Genomic DNA, 19960 nt, shown 5'->3' on the forward strand with positions numbered 1-19960 from the left:
TGATAGTCCATCTGTGATATAGTCACACACTGACCGCTGTTCTATTAATAGTCCCTCTGTGATATAGTCACTCACTGACCCCTATTATACTGATATTTCTGTGATATAAGCGTCTGATTATCTAAATCTCTCTGAGCTTTTGAGATTCTATAAGAAATCTTACCTGTACCACGAAGTCCCTGTCCTAATTCTGTAAAGGACATTTGAACAGTGTGTCTTACAAGAATAGTCCCTTCATTTAAAGGGCTAGCAAAGTCAAAATTAAAGTGACATGATTAAGATAAAGCATGTGATTTTAAACTACTTCTATTATCTACTTTGTTTTGTTCTGTTGGTATCCTTTGTTGAAAAACATATGTGTATATCCTTAGCAACAGTAATACACTACTGGGAACAAGCTGCTGATTGGTGGTTGCACATAAATGCCTCTTGACATTGCCCCCAGATGTGTTCTGTTAGCTCTCAGTAGTGCAATTCTGATTTTTCAACAAAGAATACCAAAAGAATAAAGCAAATCTGATAACTGAACTCAATTGAAAAGTTGTTTAAAATCTTATGCTCTTTCAGAGTCAATAAAGAAAAGATTTGGGTTTATGTTCATTTAAAGTAATCTCTAAAGCATCAGTGATATTCCGCTCCTGAGCTAGACATTGCTATTGACTGACTGCTACACACATATGCCATGTCTGATCGTCTCACTGGCTTGTGTCTAGCTCTGGAGCAAAAGTGCATTGCCGCTCTAGAGTGCACAGATTAAACACATAGAAGAATGCTGTAGCACATTAGATTATTTTACTATGGCACGTGATAGTTTGTGACCAGTAGTTTTTCTTTGGAATTGTAACCTCTATATAAATAAAGTAATTTGCATCTATATTGCAGGACAGCCAAATAGTGAGGCAGCTGGGGAGGAGAAGCCTTTTGTTGGATCAAGTTGATGGACAAAGCAATGGATTGTAAGAAATTGACAGAGATGATACTACGGGATGCTCTTGAAATTGTCTTCCTACTGACTGGAGAGGTGAGTGGTCAACCAGAATAAAACAAAACAGAAATGTATTTGTACATAAGGGGAGTTAGGGCTTCATTTCAAAGTCTAACTCATGGGCACTATACAGACTTACCAACTGTGCCTATTTGAGAGGGACAGTCCTGGATTCTGAGCTCTGTCCTGCTGTCCCTCTTAGCTAGTCATATGTCCCTATTTGAGAGGGACAGTCCCGGATTCTGAGCTCTGTAGTGCTGTCCCTCTGAACTAGTCATATGTCCCTCTGAGATAGTCATATGTCCCTATTTGAGAGGGACAGTCTCGGATTCTGAGCTCTGTAGTGCTGTCCCTCTGAGCTAGTCATATGTCCCTATTTGAGAGGGACAGTCTCGGATTCTGAGCTCTGTAGTGATGTCCCTCTGAGCTAGTCATATGTCCCTATTTGAGAGAGACAGTCCCGGATTCTGAGCTCTGTAGTGCTGTCCCTCTGAGTTAGTCATATGTCCCTATTTGAGAGGGACAGTCCCGTATTCTGAGCTCTGTAGCGCTGTCCCTCTGAGCTAGTCATATGTCCCTATTTGAGAGGGACAGTCCCAGATTCTGAGCTCTGTAGTGCTGTCCCTCTGAGCTAGTCATATGTCCCTATTTGAGAGGGACAGTCCCGGATTCTGAGCTCTGTAGTTCTGTCCCTCTGAACTAGTCATATGTCCCTATTTGAGAGAGACAGTCCCTGATTCTGAGCTCTGTAGTGCTGTCCCTCTGAGCTTGTCATATGTCCCTATTTGAGAGGGACAGTCCCGGATTCTGAGCTCTGTAGTGCTGTCCCTCTGAGCTAGTCATATGTCCCTATTTGAGAGGGACAGTCCCGGATTCTGAGCTCTGTAGTGCTGTCCCTCTGAGCTAGTCATATGTCCCTATTTGAGAGGGACAGTCCCGGATTCTGAGCTCTGTAGTGCTGTCCCTCTGAACTAGTCATATGTCCCTATTTGAGAGGGACAGTCCCGGATTCTGAGCTCAGTAGTGCTGTCCCTCTGAGCTAGTCATATGTCCCTATTTGAGAGGGACAGTCTCGGATTCTGAGCTCTGTAGTGCTGTCCCTCTGAGCTAGTCATATGTCCCTATTTGAGAGAGACAGTCCCGTATTCTGAGCTCTGTAGTGCTGTCCCTCTGAGCTAGTCATATGTCCCTATTTGAGAGAGACAGTCCCGGATTCTGAGCTCTGTAGTGCTGTCCCTCTGAGCTAGTCATATGTCCCTATTTGAGAGGGACAGTCCCGTATTCTGAGCTCTGTAGTGCTGTCCCTCTGAGCTAGTCATATGTCCCTATTTGAGAGGGACAGTCCCAGATTCTGAGCTCTGTAGTGCTGTCCCTCTGAGCTAGTCATATGTCCCTATTTGAGAGGGACAGTCCCGTATTCTGAGCTCTGTAGTGCTGTCCCTCTGAACTAGTCATATGTCCCTATTTGAGAGGGACAGTCCCGGATTCTGAGCTCTGTAGTGCTGTCCCTCTGAGCTAGTCATATGTCCCTATTTGAGAGAGACAGTCCCGGATTCTGAGCTCTGTAGTGCTGTCCCTCTGAGCTAGTCATATGTCCCTATTTGAGAGGGACAGTCCTGTATTCTGAGCTCTGTAGTGCTGTCCCTCTGAGCTAGTCATATGTCCCTATTTGAGAGGGACAGTCCTGTATTCTGAGCTCTGTAGTGCTGTCCCTCTGAGCTAGTCATATGTCCCTATTTGAGAGGGACAGTCCCGGATTCTGAGCTCTATAGTGCTGTCCCTCTGAACTAGTCATATGTCCCTATTTGAGAGGGACAGTCCCGGATTCTGAGCTCTGTAGTGCTGTCCCTCTGAGATAGTCATATGTCCCTATTTGAGAGGGACAGTCTCGGATTCTGAGCTCTGTAGTGCTGTCCCTCTGAGCTAGTCATATGTCCCTATTTGAGAGAGACAGTCCCGTATTCTGAGCTCTGTAGTGCTGTCCCTCTGAGCTAGTCATATGTCCCTATTTGAGAGGGACAGTCCCGTATTCTGAGCTCTGTAGTGCTGTCCCTCTGAGCTAGTCATATGTCCCTATTTGAGAGGGACAGTCCTAGATTCTGAGCTCTGTAGTGCTGTCCCTCTGAGCTAGTCATATGTCCCTATTTGAGAGGGACAGTCCCGGATTCTGAGCTCTGTAGTGATTTCTCTCTGAGCTATTTATATGTCCCTATTTGAGAGGTACAGTCTCGAATTCTGAGCTCTGTAGTGCTGTCCCTCTGAGCTAGTCATATGTCCCTATTTGAGAGGGACAGTCCCGGATTCTGAGCTCTGTAGTGATTTCTCTCTGAGCTATTTATATGTTCCTATTTGAGAGGGACAGTCCCGGATTCTGAGCTCTGTAGTGCTGTCCCTCTGAGCTAGTCATATGTCCCTATTTGAGAGGGACAGTCCCGCATTCTGAGCTCTGTATTACTGTCCCTCTGAGCTATTTATATGTCCCTATTTGAGAGGGACAGTCCCGGATTCTGAGCTCTGGATTACTGTCCCTCTGAGCTATTTATATGTCCCTATTTGAGAGGTACAGTCCAGGATTTTGAGCTCTGTAGTGCTGTCCCTCTGAGCTAGTCATTTATCCCTCTTTGCAGAATGTCCCTTAGCTCCACCCAAGGAACACCAGACACACCTACAAACTATCAGAACACACCCATTAACCAACCAGGCACACCCACAAACTATTAAGACACACCCACTGGCCAACCAGACTTGCCCACAATTCCACCCACTAACCACCTATAATTCCTTCCCTCCCAACACAGCTCCACCCACATAATTGTGACGGTCCCCCATCAACCTCCTGAGTCCCTGATACCCAGCCACAAATGATGGGAGATATGGACGCATCTTGCATATTTTTCCTTCTTTGCTTCAAGATGTTTACTTTAAAATGTTGCAAGATCACTGTGCCATTTTATGAGATTGTGGTGGCATGCAGTGAGATAACAGCAAAGCATTATATGGCACAAAAAGAGCAGTTATGGACTCCCACCACTGTATGTTCTGAAGATTTGAAGGCTGTTATTCAAGTCTCATAATTCATATACAAGTACAAATATCCAAATCAGGAATTCCCAAACCCTGAATTATTCTGAAATGCAGAATATATATAATATATATATATATATATATATATATATATTTTTTTTTTTAAATAAAATGATTACAAAATTACCATTATGTTGCGCATATAAGCTGTATTATGTACATATTGCCCAAATGACTAGATAGTGTTGTATACACTTGGTCCCATTTTATAGAAACTATGCTAAAATCCAAAACTTTCTTCAGTTCCGAGTTGTGAGACGCTGTGTCCATACGCCATGAGAGCATTATGTGGCGGAAAACCATGAAGTGTGTGGAGTTGTTGCTGAGAGCTCCGTTAAGACTGTGTTACGGTTACCCTTAGTCTCGCTGAGAGATGGACCGCTTAGTAGCCTGGATCCCTATTGCTAAAGAGGGGAGAAGCTGCTTTCCATAGTATTCTATATGAGTCTCGCAAATATAGAATAATCTCCCTTAGCTGCAGTACAGCTAGGATACCCTTCTGCCCACAAAAACGAGTCAACGCTGCGATTGAGGGTCAAACAAGAACTCAGGACTGGGATGCCCAGCCTGCTTTTTATTAAGGTTACATGCACACAGGGCACTCCCAGGGGGAGAGGGGGGGGAAGCACAAAATCCCCCATCACACATTTAGATAGAGAGCACTGTCCTTTGACAGGCCACAATAGGATTACAGTACTTAAGATAACAAGTTTACAAGTTCATCTTATCAATTAGCAGTCTGGCTCCAGAGGTGATTAGACAATAGTTTCTAAAAGCTGAAAAAAAAGAGTTAACTCTTTATGAAATGAAACTTGTTACAGTTTTCTTGGAGCCCTTCTTAGGCGCTGGCTTGCTGGTTCAGGCATTGCTGCTGGGAAATAAGCTCTTCACAACAAAATAACTAATGCTTCTGTAACATTGCTCCCTTTCTGTGGAACACTCTGGCAGACACGGTCTGACCCCTTTTCGGGGCAGACTAAGGCTGTCCAGACCGCTGGTTATGCGGGGCTGAGGTCGGTTTGTCTGGACAACCCGTCGGCGTTGCCATTCTGTTTCCCAGGTCTGTAAGTAATGGTGAAATTGAAGGTTTGCAACGATAAGCTCCAACGTAATAGCCTGCCGTTATCTCCAGAGACCCGGTTCAGCCACACCAACGGGTTATGGTCGGTGACCAGAGTGAACTCCTGACCATATAAATAGGGAGTCAATTTCTTTAATGCCCACACCAAAGCCAAACACTCCTTTTCGACCGCTGCATAGCTGACTTCGCGGGGCAGGAGCTTCCGGCTGATGTAGGCAACTGGATGCTCCCCTCCATCTTCGCCTACTTGGCTGAGGACGGCTCCCAGCCCGAACATGGAAGCATCTGTATGGACGATAAAACGTTTGTTAAGGGCTGGGGCCGCCAAGACAGGAGCGTTAATTAGAGCATTTTTGAGAGCCTGGAAAGCCGTTTCACAGTGGGGAGACCACAGGACCTGTTGAGGTAAGTTCTTCTTGGTCAAGTCAGTCAGGGGTTTGGCAAGTGTGCTGTAGTCTGGTACGAACCGTCTATAGTACCCTGCCGTGCCCAGGAAGGCTAGGACCTGAGTCTTAGTGATGGGGGTGGGCCAATTGGCGACAGCTTCTATTTTGGCCGGCTCTGGTCGCTGCTTTCCACACCCCACCCGGTGACCCAGGTACTGTACCTCGGCCATCCCAAAGTGGCATTTTTCTGGCTTCAGAGTCAGGCCAGCAGCCCGGATCTGATCCAGAACCATTCCCACATGAGCTAAGTGGTCCTCCCAGGACTCACTGTGGATCGCTATGTCGTCCAGGTAGGCGCAAGCAAAACTCTGGAAGCCATCCAGGAGCCTATCCACCAAGCGCTGGAATGTAGCTGGGGCATTCTTCATCCCAAACGGCATTACCCTAAACTGATATAAGCCGAATGGGGTGACGAATGCCGACTTGGGGATAGCCTCCGGGGCCAGGGGAATCTGCCAGTAACCTTTGCAGAGGTCAATAGTGGTCAGGTAATTTCCCCTGGCTATACGATCGAGTAGCTCGTCTACCCTGGGCATAGGGTAAGCGTCCGTCACGGTATTTTCATTGAGCCTCCGATAGTCTACGCAGAACCGGGTGGTCCCATCTTTCTTGGGCACCAAGACAACTGGGGAGGCCCAGGGACTATCGGAGGGCTCAATTACCCTGAGCTGGAGCATCTCATCGATCTCCTTCTTCATTCCTGTCCTAACTGCTTCGGGGATTCGGTACGGAGCCTGGCGCAAGGGAGCTTGTCCCGGAGTATCTACCTGGTGGGTGGTTAAAGTAGTGTACCCTGGCTTCGGGGAGAAGGTGAGGTGTTTGGACTGGAGGAGTTGGTTGAGCTGCTCCCTTTCAGTGGGGCTAAGTCGGTCCCCTATCTGAACCTGCGCCACTATACCTGTGGGGAGGCTCTTTTCTAATAGGTCTGGAATGGGTAAACTGTCGGGGTCTTCCTGAGGGGAACAACATACGGCCGTCACGTTCTCTGGTCGCTCAAAATATTCCTTGAGCATGTTTACATGGAATGTCTTTCTAAGATTGTTGTCGTGGCAGCTAGCTATCACATAAGTGGTGTCTCCCCTTTTCTCTACGATCTGGTAGGGACCCTGCCAGGACGCCTGCAATTTGTCTGTCTTCACCGGCTTAAGTACTAACACCTTTTGTCCTATGGTGAAGATTCTCTTTCGGGCCCCCCGATCGTACCATACTTTCTGTCTTCTCTGGGCCAACTGGAGATTAGCCCGCACGGATTTGGCTAATTGCTCCATTCGGTCCCTGAGTTCCAGCACGTATGGCACAATTGGGACACCGTCAGCCTCCATCTCTCCCTCCCAGTGCTCCCGGATCAGGTTTAGGGGTCCCCGTACCTTTCTTCCGTAGAGCAACTCGAAGGGAGAGAACCCTGTCGTTTCCTGGGGCACCTCCCGATAAGCAAATAGGAGGTGCGGCAGGAAGCGTTCCCAGTCTCGGTATTCCTGAGTGAACGTCTTGAGCATTTGCTTGAGGGTCCCATTGAACCTCTCACACAGCCCGTTCGTCTGGGGGTGGTATGGGGAGCTTAGGAGGGACTTAATTTTGCAAACCTGCCAGAGTTGTTGGGTCAATTCAGCCGTAAATTGGGTGCCTCGGTCGGATAGGATTTCTTTTGGAAATCCTACCCGGGAGAACACCTGTACTAGTGCATTCGCTACCGTATCCGCTTGTATGTTGGATAGGGCGACAGCCTCTGGGTACCTGGTAGCGTAGTCCACTACGGTAAGAATGTATCGCTTACCGGAGGGACTAGGGGTAGCCAGTGGTCCCACTAGGTCAATAGCAACCCGGCTGAAGGGTTCCTCTACAATGGGCATATTTACTAGCTGGGCTTTAGGGTGATCGCCTCGCCTTCCTACTCGTTGACACACATCGCAGGTGTTACAGTAAGTTCTAACGTCAGCGTGCACCCCTGGCCAAAAGAACGTGTGAGTAATGCGGTGTAGGGTACGGGTAACGGCTAGGTGGCCTGCTAAGGGGATGTCGTGGCCTATTTTGAGGATTTCTTGACGGTATTTGTTGGGCACTACCAGCTGTCGCCTACGCTGTCCCCTTTTCTCTGTCCAGCGGTATAGTTTCCCTTTTTCCCATAAGAATGTTTCGTTATCTGCCCCGCCCCCTCCGGTCTCTGCTCGTTCCCGGTACTTTTGTAAGGTCGGGTCAGTCTTAGACTCTGCCTCGAAGGCATCTGGGGTGTCCCAGGGTATGGGGCCTAACCTGTCAGGCAAGGTCGGGGTAGGTCTTACCTGTGTCTCCCGCACTGGTGAGAGCTCTCGCTCCGTCCGGGCTTGGGCCCGTGTAGTCACTGGGTCCGCCTCGTTGTTGCATACTGGAGCATAGGCAGAAGTCATGGGGCCCAAATCGTTGCCCAGTAGTACTTCGGCAGGTAAATTATCCATTAGGCCCACGTTCACAGCCCCCTTTCCCGCTCCCCAATCAAGATGCACTTTAGCTGTTGGAATTTTGTACACATCCCCCCCCGCCACTCTAACGGCCACAGTCTGTCCGGATCGCTTGTGCTCTGGCACCAAATGACTCTGTACCAGCGTGATAGTAGCCCCTGTGTCTCGCAATCCCTCGGTAGATCGCCCCTCGAGCCATACCCTCTGCCGATGGTGCTGGCGGTTATCTGAGGCAGCATATACAGGGTCTGCCTCGTGAAGCGGCCCCACATATCCCTCCATAGGGGCCTCTTGGTTAACACAGAGGGCCCGGGCCGGACGATAGGACCCAGAGGGGTAATTGTAATTCCTGGGTGTCTGGTGCGTATTAAGGGGGCAGCTAGCCATGAAATGCCCTGGTTGCTTGCATCGGTGGCAAGTCGGTCTGGGACGCTCAGAGCTGTTATTGGGTGGTCCTGAGTGTCGGACGGGCCCTGTGGGCACCGGGGCTCGGAATTCAGCACGAGGGGGTGCACGGTAAACCTCTCTGGGTTCGACCCGTGCTGGAGCTCGGTAGTTCATGGGTTCGTGAAGACGGGAGTCATAATGTTCATCGGCCAATTTGGCTGCTTCTTCTAAGGTAGAAGGCCGCCTGTCTCGCAGCCATTCCTTCCCTTGCTGTTCCATGCCATTATAAAAATGTTCTAAGAGAAACAATTGTAAAATTTCCTCCCCAGTCACCGCTTTACTTCCGCTCAGCCAGTGATTTGCCGCTCTCCGCATTCGGTGCGCCCATTCCATATGGGTATCGTTAGGCTTCTTTTCCGTGCCCCGAAACTGTCGGCGATACGTGTCCGGAGTTACAGCGTACCGTCGCAACAGTGTCTCCTTAACTAGCTCATACTGTGTCACTTCCTCAGCACCCAGAGTACGAAAGGCTTCCAGGGCTCGCCCGGATAGTTTCCCAGACAATATCGTGGGCCACTCTCTGTTGGGAATCTGGTGCAGGGCACATTGCCTTTCGAAGTCGGCCAAATATTCATCAATCCCTGTCTCGCTCTCTAGGAAGGGTCGAAATGCCGCATAGGGTATCTTGGGCCTCCCAGCATTTTCGACAGGGATGATTACCTGCGGGGCTTCAGCATTGCGGTGTGCGTTCGCTAGGTTGAGTTCGTGGGCTCGAGTCTCTCGTATATCCTCGTCCGCCTCCGCCATCAACTGCTGTACCAATTCCATGGAGGGGTTCGGCCCGTATAATGAGAGCCTTTCCCGAACAATCCTGGTTTTTTCGTCACTAATCGTGGTCTGTGTTTCCGCCATTGTGAAGCTCTGATCCAGTTCGGTCAATTCTGCGATCAGCTCTCTCCTCGGCCGGTTGCTGGCGTACCCCCCTCTGCTTTCAAGTAAATCCTTTAGGGTTGTACGCTTCAATTTTTCGTAAGCGCTCTCCATCCGTTCTGTACCTCTCCTAGGAAATCCAGGAAAATCCCGCCGCTGCCGCCAAATGTTACGGTTACCCTTAGTCTCGCTGAGAGATGGACCGCTTAGTAGCCTGGATCCCTATTGCTAAAGAGGGGAGAAGCTGCTTTCCATAGTATTCTATATGAGTCTCGCAAATATAGAATAATCTCCCTTAGCTGCAGTACAGCTAGGATACCCTTCTGCCCACAAAAACGAGTCAACGCTGCGATTGAGGGTCAAACAAGAACTCAGGACTGGGATGCCCAGCCTGCTTTTTATTAAGGTTACATGCACACAGGGCACTCCCAGGGGGAGAGGGGGGGGAAGCACAAAATCCCCCATCACACATTTAGATAGAGAGCACTGTCCTTTGACAGGCCACAATAGGATTACAGTACTTAAGATAACAAGTTTACAAGTTCATCTTATCAATTAGCAGTCTGGCTCCAGAGGTGATTAGACAATAGTTTCTAAAAGCTGAAAAAAAAGAGTTAACTCTTTATGAAATGAAACTTGTTACAGTTTTCTTGGAGCCCTTCTTAGGCGCTGGCTTGCTGGTTCAGGCATTGCTGCTGGGAAATAAGCTCTTCACAACAAAATAACTAATGCTTCTGTAACAGACTGTGAGAAGACTATCCAGGCAGTGGATAAATAAATAACACGGGCCAAGTTAACCTGAGTAGCAACTTAAAGGGCCATAATACCCAAATGTTTAAACACTTGAAAGTGATGCAGCATAGCTGTAAAAAGCTGACTAGAAAATATCACCTGAGCATCTCTATGTAAAAAAGAAAGAAATTTTACCTCAAACGTTTCTCAGTAGCCACATCCCATTGTAAAGGACTTCTAAGCAACAAATCAGTATGTCTGTCCCGGGACAGCGGAAGGAGCGAGCTTACGTGCATTCTCATGTTATTTCCCTATTCAGTGTAAGGAAGTTTACAATGAAATCTCATGAGAGTTAAGTCAAATCTCATGAGATCACAGTAAAAGAGTTCATGACCTCAGCACTGTTGATGCTGATTGGCTGCTGTTCATTTCTTAATTTTTTTTTTTTTACCTGCAGCTGGGCTGCAGCTGAGTATAACTTTTTACACAGAACTTACTCTGCTGAGCTGAGGAAATTGTGAGGTAAAATATCTTCTTTTTTTACATAGAGATGCTCAGGTGATATTTTCCTGTCAGCTTTTTACAGTTATACTGCATCAGTTTCAAGTGATTTAGCATATGAGTATTATGTCCCTCGCCAGAAACAGCAGTTATGAAGCAGCGGTCACAAAGACCGCTGCTCCATAACCTGTCCGCCTGCTCTGAGCAGGCGGACAGACATCGCCGGAATTCAACCCGATCGAGTACGATCGGGTTGATTGACACCTCCCTGCTGGCGGCCGATTGGCCGCGAGTCTGCAGGGGGCGGCGTTGCACCAGTAGCTCTTGTGAGCTGCTGGTGCAATGCTGAATACGGAGAGCGTATTGCTCTCCGCATTCAGCGAGGTCTTGCGGACCTGATCCGTACTGTCGGATCAGGCCCGCAAGACCTTTGTTAAATAGAGGCCAGTCTTTCTTTTTAGATTCAGATAGAGCATGTCCTTTTAAGCAACTTTCTTTCTAATTTACTCCTATTATCCATTTTTCTTTGTTCTCTTGGTATCTTTATTTGAAAAATCAAGAATGAAAGCTTAGGAGCCGGCCCATTTTTGGTTCAGAACCCTAGAAAGCGCTTGCTGATTGGTGGTTACATTTAGCCAACAATCAGATAGCGCTACCCAGGTGCTGAACCTAAAATGGGCCTAAGCTTTCATTCCTGCCTGCTTTTCAAATAAAGATAGCAAGAGAACAAATACAAATTGATAATAGGAGTAAATTAGAAAGTTGCTTCAAATTGCATGTTCTGTCTGAACCACGAAATAAAAATTTGGGTTTAATATCCCTTTAAAGGGACTTGAAACACTAAACTCACTTTATGCACCTCCCTCTTATCATTGGTGCTGCCATTTTGTAACATGGTTACATTGCAGGTATCTAAAGGAGAGTTGCTGCAAACCAGCACTGGAATGCATTAAATGCTAGATATCAGCATAGCGTCACCTATGACTATAGAGGGAGGCGGGCAATAACCTTAATACTTTGCTGATAAGAAAATCAACCTCAAAACTAATAAAACAATTAGGGCCAGATTACTAGCGGCGGATTAACAGTTACGAGTGAGTGAAAAAGGGGTTTAATGCAGATGTTTGCGCTCGTTAAGGTTTACCGCTTGTATTACAAGTTGAAAGTAAACGCGATTACTTGAGGGCAATTGCGATTTACGCTAGAATGATTATCGCATCCCCAGAGCTCTGTTTAACTGTTTTGCGGAATATAAAAGTGTCACAAAACACATCAAAATTACATTACAAAGTACACTTACACTCATTATAACACCATCTAATAAAAAATATTAAAAAAAATATTGCAAATAAAAGTTATAAGGTTTCAAAGATATGAGATCTCAGGTGTTAGGGAGAAAAAAGGCTGCAAAGGGCTTTAACATTGAGATACATAGATATAGATGTCTAAATATGTGTATGTATACGTCTATAAATGTGTACATATGTATTTATATGTGTATATATGTATTTATATGTGTACATATGTATTTATATGTGTATATATGTATTTACAGACACATATAAACACATAAATACATATATAGCAGTGCATTGGAGCCCTTTGCAGTTCATTTTTTAATAAAGTGTTATACTGTATATTTACTGTAAATATTTGACATTCCAATGTTCTACACATAGCAGAATATGTTCTATGTATTTCCAAGTAAATATTCCCATATATATCTGTATATATGTATACCTATATAATCATATATATACACCTTGAGAAAAGCCCAAGTGTGGGCTGTAAAGTTGAATGTAACCCACCACAAAATAAAGTAACAAGGTATTTGAAGAAACACTGAGTCTTCTTTCTTGAAATATGAATATATAGTAAGACTCATACAACTTACTCATTTGGAGTGCATAATCTACTTGGAAAAAGTATATATATATATATATATATATATATATATATATATATATATATATATATATATATATATATATATATATATATAAATAAAGGTATAGATATATTTTGTACAAAAAATATTAATATTTTTATGTCAAGTTAGAGCACTTGAGAATATGCGACCTGGTTTACATGCTAGTAGGGTGTTAGTTTTTTTTGCACCATTGACAGAAAGCTGCACGCAATATTGTAAGTTCTGCTTTTTGCGCTCGTCGGGTTAGCGTGCAATTGAAAACCGTTTACTTTCAACTTGCAATCAGAGTTCTTCTAGTGGAGTTAACCTTCAAGCGCTAAATAGGTAGGAAAGACTCACAGTGTTCCTGCCTTTGCACCGCAGACTTGTAAATGAAGGACTGTAGGATATTGTCATACTGCTGACATATTCCTCTCAGCATAATAACAGCTATCTGCATTTGTCTATGTAATGTGGAATACTATATTTTGTAGTTATAATAAACAAAACACAGTTATACAGTTGATGCTCTGGAGTGTCTGGTATAGATATATTGTAACAGAGACTGAATACAACATTAACCATGTTAAAGTAAGCATAAAAAGAAACCTATTGTGTTAAAGGGACAGTTTACCCCAAAACTTTCTCTCCTTTAATTTGTTCCCAATGATCCATTTTACCTGTTGGAGTGTATTAAATTGTTTACATATAGCTCCTTAGCCTTTATTTTGGCATTTGAAATAGCTGATTTAGCCTGTAGTATCCTTACCTATACTGAAAGTTTCAATACCTAGGTATAGGCTATAGAGAAACTATGCAAACACAGCGAGCAGAAGAAATTACACTCACAGTGGGAGGTGGAAGAGAGAAAGCTCTAAAATTTTCATTTTCAATTGTTCTTTCTAAGTATTGTACAGAGATAGAGATAAGAAAGGGCTGATCTGCCAGCAAGCCAAGCTTATTTTGATGGGCTGTGGTTTCAAAGAGCAAATCCAGCTATTTATTTTGCAAAAAGAAGCATAAATGAGCACTTTCACATACATTTTATACTCTGTTTTTCATGGGGAATACATTCAGGGGAAAACAATTTTACAGTGAACTGTCCCTTTAAAAACAGCAAACAACTTACTAGTTTTTTTGCAAAATGAACACTTAGAAATTCTCAATGTAGCCACTGTGTTTAGTGAAATTAGGGAGCTACCAGTATAGTTCCACTGTCACATGATTTTTGTAGCATGGGCAATAAACTGGCTGGAGCTAGCCCAGGTGTCCCCTAGCAACCATATCAAAGGAAAACTGTTCTTTCCCCTTCCTGTAGAGGGCACAGCCTCCTTGTGAGGCTGTGACAGGAAGTAATGGAACCTGCACAAATTAAACTTAAAAAAGAAAGGTAAAATCCTTTTAAAATAATGAATAATACATATAGCAATGATTTCTATTAAAGTAATGGTAAACTCTCCCCTTTATAGATATAAAATTAAAATACCCCCCGCTCACTTCAAAAGTAAATTTTTCTGTGAGCGAACGGTTTGAATTGTCCAATCAGAGCTCTAGCTATAACAAAGGTGCCATATGGGGAGAGCGCTGATTGGAGAACAATTTAAACCTCTAGCTCACAGATAAATTGACTGTTGAAGTGGGCGGCGGAGTGCAGGGATATTGACTTTTATATCTATATTAAAAAGTAAGTTATAACGCATCTTCATTACAAGTGATGAATTAAACTCCATCTAAAATATCACTAACATTCTGTATCTGATTTTAAAAAGGGGAGAGTTTAACATCACTTTAAAGGGACACTAAACCCAATTTTTTTCTTTTATGATTTAGATAGAGCATGCAATTTCAAGCACCTTTTCTAATTTATTCCTATCATCATTTTTCTTCGTTTTCTTGCTATCTTTATTTGAAAAAGCAGAAATGTAAGTTTAGGAGACGGACCATTTTTGGTTTAGCACCTGGGTAGAGCTTGCTGATTGGTTTGCTACATTTAGCCACCAATCCGCAAACGCTACCCAGGTTCTGAACCAAAAATGGGCCGTCTCTTAGGCTTAAATTCCAGCTTTTTCAAATAAAGATAGCATGAGAATGTAGAAAAATTGATCATAGGAGTAAATTAGAAAGTTGCTTAAAATTGCTGCTCTATCTGAATAATGAAAGAAAATGTTTGGGTTTAGTATCCCTTTAAGTATAACCCATTGCTTAGTGCTTTTTTTATTACAATGAATCAGACTGTTTTATATCCCTTTACAGACATCAGTACACTTCAATACACAAGCAATAGTGAATGAATAAAATGCTGTGACACATTTTAGCATTTTCATTTTCATGTCCCTTTAATCTGGTGAATTGGTTGAAAAAACAGGTATATACCATTAAAAATGTATGCTGAGTAACAAAAAGGACCATTAATAAAGTCAAATTACTTTGATCAATCAATATTTTATTTTCTAAAACCTCTACGTATGCCTCAAAAGTCTGAAACAAAGTCCCCATTGTCAATTTTGCTTCCTACATTCAGGGGTTATGTTTCTTATATTGTTTTATAGATAAAAGTCGAGAACTTACCTTGCAACAATAACTACGGTGAGGTTATCCACAAGGCACAAATTGCTCTCCTTAGTCTTTCAGACAAGTTGGTTTCTTTAAGAAGGAACAATATCAAGAATCTAATGAAGGATAAGATTTTAAAACTCGCTTCTAATATCGTAGAGCTCCTTACTCAAGAGGTGAGTATGTCGTAAGAATTCAGTTTTCACTGGTTTAAAGACAATAAACTTAAAGGGACAATAAATAACTTGAGATTTTTAAATTAAATGTTTAGCCTTTTAAAGAGATGGTAAACTATGCATACCTCAAACTAGCGATCTAATATAAAGTAAAAAAATGTGAGTTTAATTCATGAAATTCTCCTAATCGCTATATTTGTTAAACTATTTTATAATGCAGAAATTATAACTACCATCCTCCTCCCGTACAACGGCCGCCATTGATTCTGTCCGGTCACGTTTTTTTTTTTAAACCAGTGACAGACCAGGCCAGTCGGCGACACTCCTTTAATCAAACACGCCCTTCAAGACATATGCGCATGCCCTACCTCTTGTATCCTTGCCTGAGAGTGCTATTGCGTTGATTTGCATATTGCATACATAAAGACACGCATGCACTGAGCAAAGCACAAAGATTGACATGCCAATGCTCTGACGTGGAGAGGGGAGGTTCAGCTCTCTCGTCGGGAGGAAGATAATAACCGGAAGTAATGCCGGGGGAGGAGCAAGGAGCGGTAACGCTCTTTTTAAATAAAATACTAATTTCTTAGATATAGGAATAACGGAATTAACAAAATAAAACTTGGTGATTTATGTTGTAAGTACTTGAAGATTATTAATCGATTGCTTAATTAGTGAAAATTTACCATCACTTTAAGTTCGTAATGACGACACCTGCTTGTCATCCACACAATGTATTTAGCATGGATGACGACTATGTGCCGTCATCAGAGAGGGGGGTGCTTTTGGAGCTCATCACGACATCCCTGTAGTACTTTTCATCTCTGGTGGTCTAGGGCTCCAGTCTTGGAGAAATCCTGGGATGCTGGTGGCGTCACCACACTTTTGCGTGGTGACTTTGCCAAGACCCAGATATCCGGAAGTGCTGGGATGGGTTAAGGTAGCTGGATGGAGGGTTTGGTATTCAAACCACTTGATCTCAGCTCCCTTAAGCTCTAGAAACCACTGCTCTTTCAAACAGTATATGTTGTGGGGGATAAAGTTTAAAGGGACACTCAAGTCAAAATTAAACTTTCTTGATTCAGAAAGAGCACATAATTTTCAGAATTTTTCAAATTTACTTCCATTATCAAATTTTGCTCAATCTTTTTATTTGCACATTTTTTGAGGCACCAGCACCTACTGAGCATGTGCACAAGCGTACAGGGTATACGTATACTAGTTTGTGATTGGCTGATGTCTGTCACATGGCACAGGGGCTGGAAAATGGGAGAAAAAATAAATTTGGCAAAAAAAAAAAATCTATCGATTTTGTGAAATTCAGTGTAAGTGTTATTGCATTGTCTTTTTATGATACACTTGTTAATTATGCAATTTTACTGTATTTAGGGGCCCTTTTAAGCACCCTTTTTATAAAAATAAATAAAAATGAGCACTATTTTTAATAATTGAAACCTATATATACTGTTATAAAAGGCCTAGAGATCTCCCAAACACCTTGTTTTAAAGCCTCTAAGTTCCTCTTTAAAATAAAGTCCCTATATAAGTGTTAATAACCAGGTGATCACCATGGTAATAGTGATCACTTGATGGGAATAAATGTCCATTTATTTGCTGAGAGACTCATGGGAGCCCCTAGGTGCAGATCAAAGTTACATTACTATACGGAACGTCCCTTATTTATATAAGGATAACCTCTTCCTTTTACTATAGAGTTAAGGAAAAAACGCGCTATAATAAAAATAAATGTTGTTCACACTTTTTGTTGCAAAGTTCTAACACGTCATGATATACACATGAAATAAGATTAAAGTTTCAATCTGCTGGGTCACCTGAAAACAAAGATATATAATATGTGCAGGTTTGTCACTGAAAAATGGCCTACAGTAGGGCCTAAATATAAACAGCATCTAAAAACTACAAAACAGCTCAGCACAGGGGGTGGAAATGGCTCAGCAGTAAAAAAGGACATAAAACCCCAAAATTTTATTTTATGATTCAGATAGAACATATCATTTTAAACAACTTTCCAATTTACTTCTATTATCACATTTTATTTTATTTTTGTTATCCTTTGTTGAAAAGCTCTATATAGCATCAGTTTTGTAACAGTGTTATACATTGGTAAGATCACTAGATGGCAGCACTATTTCCTGTCATGTAATACTCAAGACAGGTTCACGCTACCTATCTAGGTATTGCTTCAACAAAGCATAACATGAGAACGACGCCAATTTGATAATAGAACTAATTGGAAACTTTTTTTTCAAATTGTATCCTCTATCTAAATCATGAAAGAAAAAATGTGGGTATCATGTCCCTTTAAAGGGTTAGTTATGTGCAATGAAACAACTTTGGAATATACTTTTATTATTTATATTGATCCCTTTTCATCTAATATAGCTTTGAAAATTGAGGATTTTCTAATTCTCAGACCTGGAAAAGCACTGTGCAGACGTCTTTTTACTGACTTTCAGATACCTATAAAATGTGAAAATGTTGCAGTCTACTTCTCCATAGAAGAATGGGAATATTTAAAGGAGCATAAAGAATGTTACCCAGACATATTAGAAACCCAGCAGACCATCAGCACCCCAGGTAAAAAGACGTATAGAATAAAACACTTTGTAGACGCAGCCAGTGAAAAATGAAAATGTGTCCGGTGGCTTAAAGTGATTTACCATTAGAACAAATAAAGGGGACTTTAATTCATGAAGTATATTTGTTCTAAGCGATCGCCTTCACTGAGCTGCTAAAGCAGCAATAGGCGGCGCCAAGCCGGATTTCCCACACGGCTATTGGCTAAGAAGTAGAAATGTCAAAAAATGTAGGAAGGAAAAATGGATATACCAGAGCACTCAAAGTGAACTATTAAGAATTGATTCACAATGTGAGTTGGAGTGCAGGACCGGGTATTATAAATAAAACATAACTTTTAATAATGTCCAAGTAAAAATAATAAATGATAGTGATAAACATTCACACAGTGTAGTGTATATTAAAATCAATTAAAAAGGGGGATGAATGCTGAAATGCCAAATAGTGGCTATACGAAGTGTGTCAAGTGGGTAATTCTCAATCAAAAAGCACTGTATAGTGCTTAGTAATAGCAACAAAACTAATTCATTAAGAAAAGGAAGTTACACTTCCACAAAATATGATGCTGAGTGCAGTGCTCAGCCGTAGTTAGATTCTATTAAGGTCACACACTCTATATACAATTGAAAGATAGAGTTGAACTAGTGATTCTATCTCTGTCTAGACCTGTATGGTGAGTCAGAATAAAACCCAATTCACAGAAAATAGGAGTAGATTGAGTGACAAAACCGCTAACTTGTATATATTGCTATTGTACAATTATACCCACAAGAAGGGTGTGTGTGGTGGGTGAGTCTGGCAAGGGTGTACCACAATATGCTCGCGGATTGCACATGGAACTAATCTGAAAAGAGGATTGACCTCACACCAATTATCTAGCTAGTGCAATGCTGGAGCGGTACTACACCTTGTCAGAATCCCATACTAATCCCATACTTAGTGTAATGTAGTGAGGAAGGGTACTGTTAGAGAAGCCCGAAAATCGGCTTGTTAGTTTAGAAGGAATACTTCTGATAAGCGTTTCTACAGTACGGTCAAATATTCACAATTATACACACACACGCTATATTAAGTTTTCAGCATTCATAAGGAGCGCCTGATGCGCATTTCGCCACCTCCGTGGCTTTCTCAAAGGCTAACCCGTCCTGCCTCAACTCGAGCGGTTAAATACCGCTCAGAGCCAATCACGGGTGAGTAATCGCGCACACCCACTAACGGCTGGCCAATCACTAGTCAGCTACCCCATTGGGTAGAAGTATGTCACATGACTTGACATCCTGATGCAGATGGGCGTGACTCATCACGCTACTATACATCAGCATAGACGGATAATATTTGTTTAGTAGGAGCGATATATATAAAACAGACAAATCCTTTTATCATCAGTCGCCATGGTGATTAAACATCACAGCTTTGCTTCAAGTCCAGTCATCTACATTTAGTTAGCATTTGACGAATAAAAAAGGGGGGGGGAAAGTCTGAACATAAGTTAGGGTATTACCACTGATATGTAGTTCCATCTATTGTTCTCCTGGCAATAAAACTGAAATAATGACATACGGCAGTTTATCTTCCATTAGCACCGATATCAAAAATGGAGGTTATTATATATATATAGATTGCCAGGAAATTACTATATATGTGATTGAACTAATGCCACTGGTGTTATGCCCTCAGATATTCTTTAATGAAGTCTGCTGATAAGACAATTCACAAATAAGGGATTTTATCACGATTAATATTTATATTTATTATTTATGGGTTAGCTGTTGTTAGTGAACCACAGTAACTCCTATTTAATCGCAGCACCTCGCTGTCTACGAACTAGTGACAATAAATAGATACTATATAGTTAATACTCAATCAAAACTACTCTCCTATACAGAGGCGTATTAAGTTGACTAAGTAACATATTTATATATAATAACCTCCATTTTTGATATCGGTGCTAATGGAAGATAAACTGCCGTATGTCATTATTTCAGTTTTATTGCCAGGAGAACAATAGATGGAACTACATATCAGTGGTAATACCCTAACTTATGTTCAGACTTTCCCCCCCCCCTTTTTTATTCGTCAAATGCTAACTAAATGTAGATGACTGGACTTGAAGCAAAGTTGTGATGTTTAATCACCATGGCGA

At 42.6% G+C, this 19960-nt stretch overlaps 1 protein-coding gene across 1 annotated transcript in view; it reads left to right on the plus strand.

Annotated features, from left to right (window-relative positions):
• Positions 1-19960, plus strand: part of LOC128636531 (zinc finger protein 32-like) — a 58583-nt gene that overhangs the window by 20022 nt on the left and 18601 nt on the right. Inside the window, exons 2-4 of the mRNA XM_053689529.1 lie at positions 883-1021; positions 15040-15219; positions 17697-17817. Coding sequence (XP_053545504.1) covers positions 938-1021; positions 15040-15219; positions 17697-17817 — 385 coding nt within the window. The 5' untranslated portion in view covers positions 883-937. The remainder of the gene's footprint in view (positions 1-882; positions 1022-15039; positions 15220-17696; positions 17818-19960) is intronic.

This window comes from Bombina bombina, chromosome 7 (genome assembly GCF_027579735.1).
Source record: "Bombina bombina isolate aBomBom1 chromosome 7, aBomBom1.pri, whole genome shotgun sequence".
In the NCBI taxonomy this organism is placed as follows: domain Eukaryota; kingdom Metazoa; phylum Chordata; class Amphibia; order Anura; family Bombinatoridae; genus Bombina; species Bombina bombina.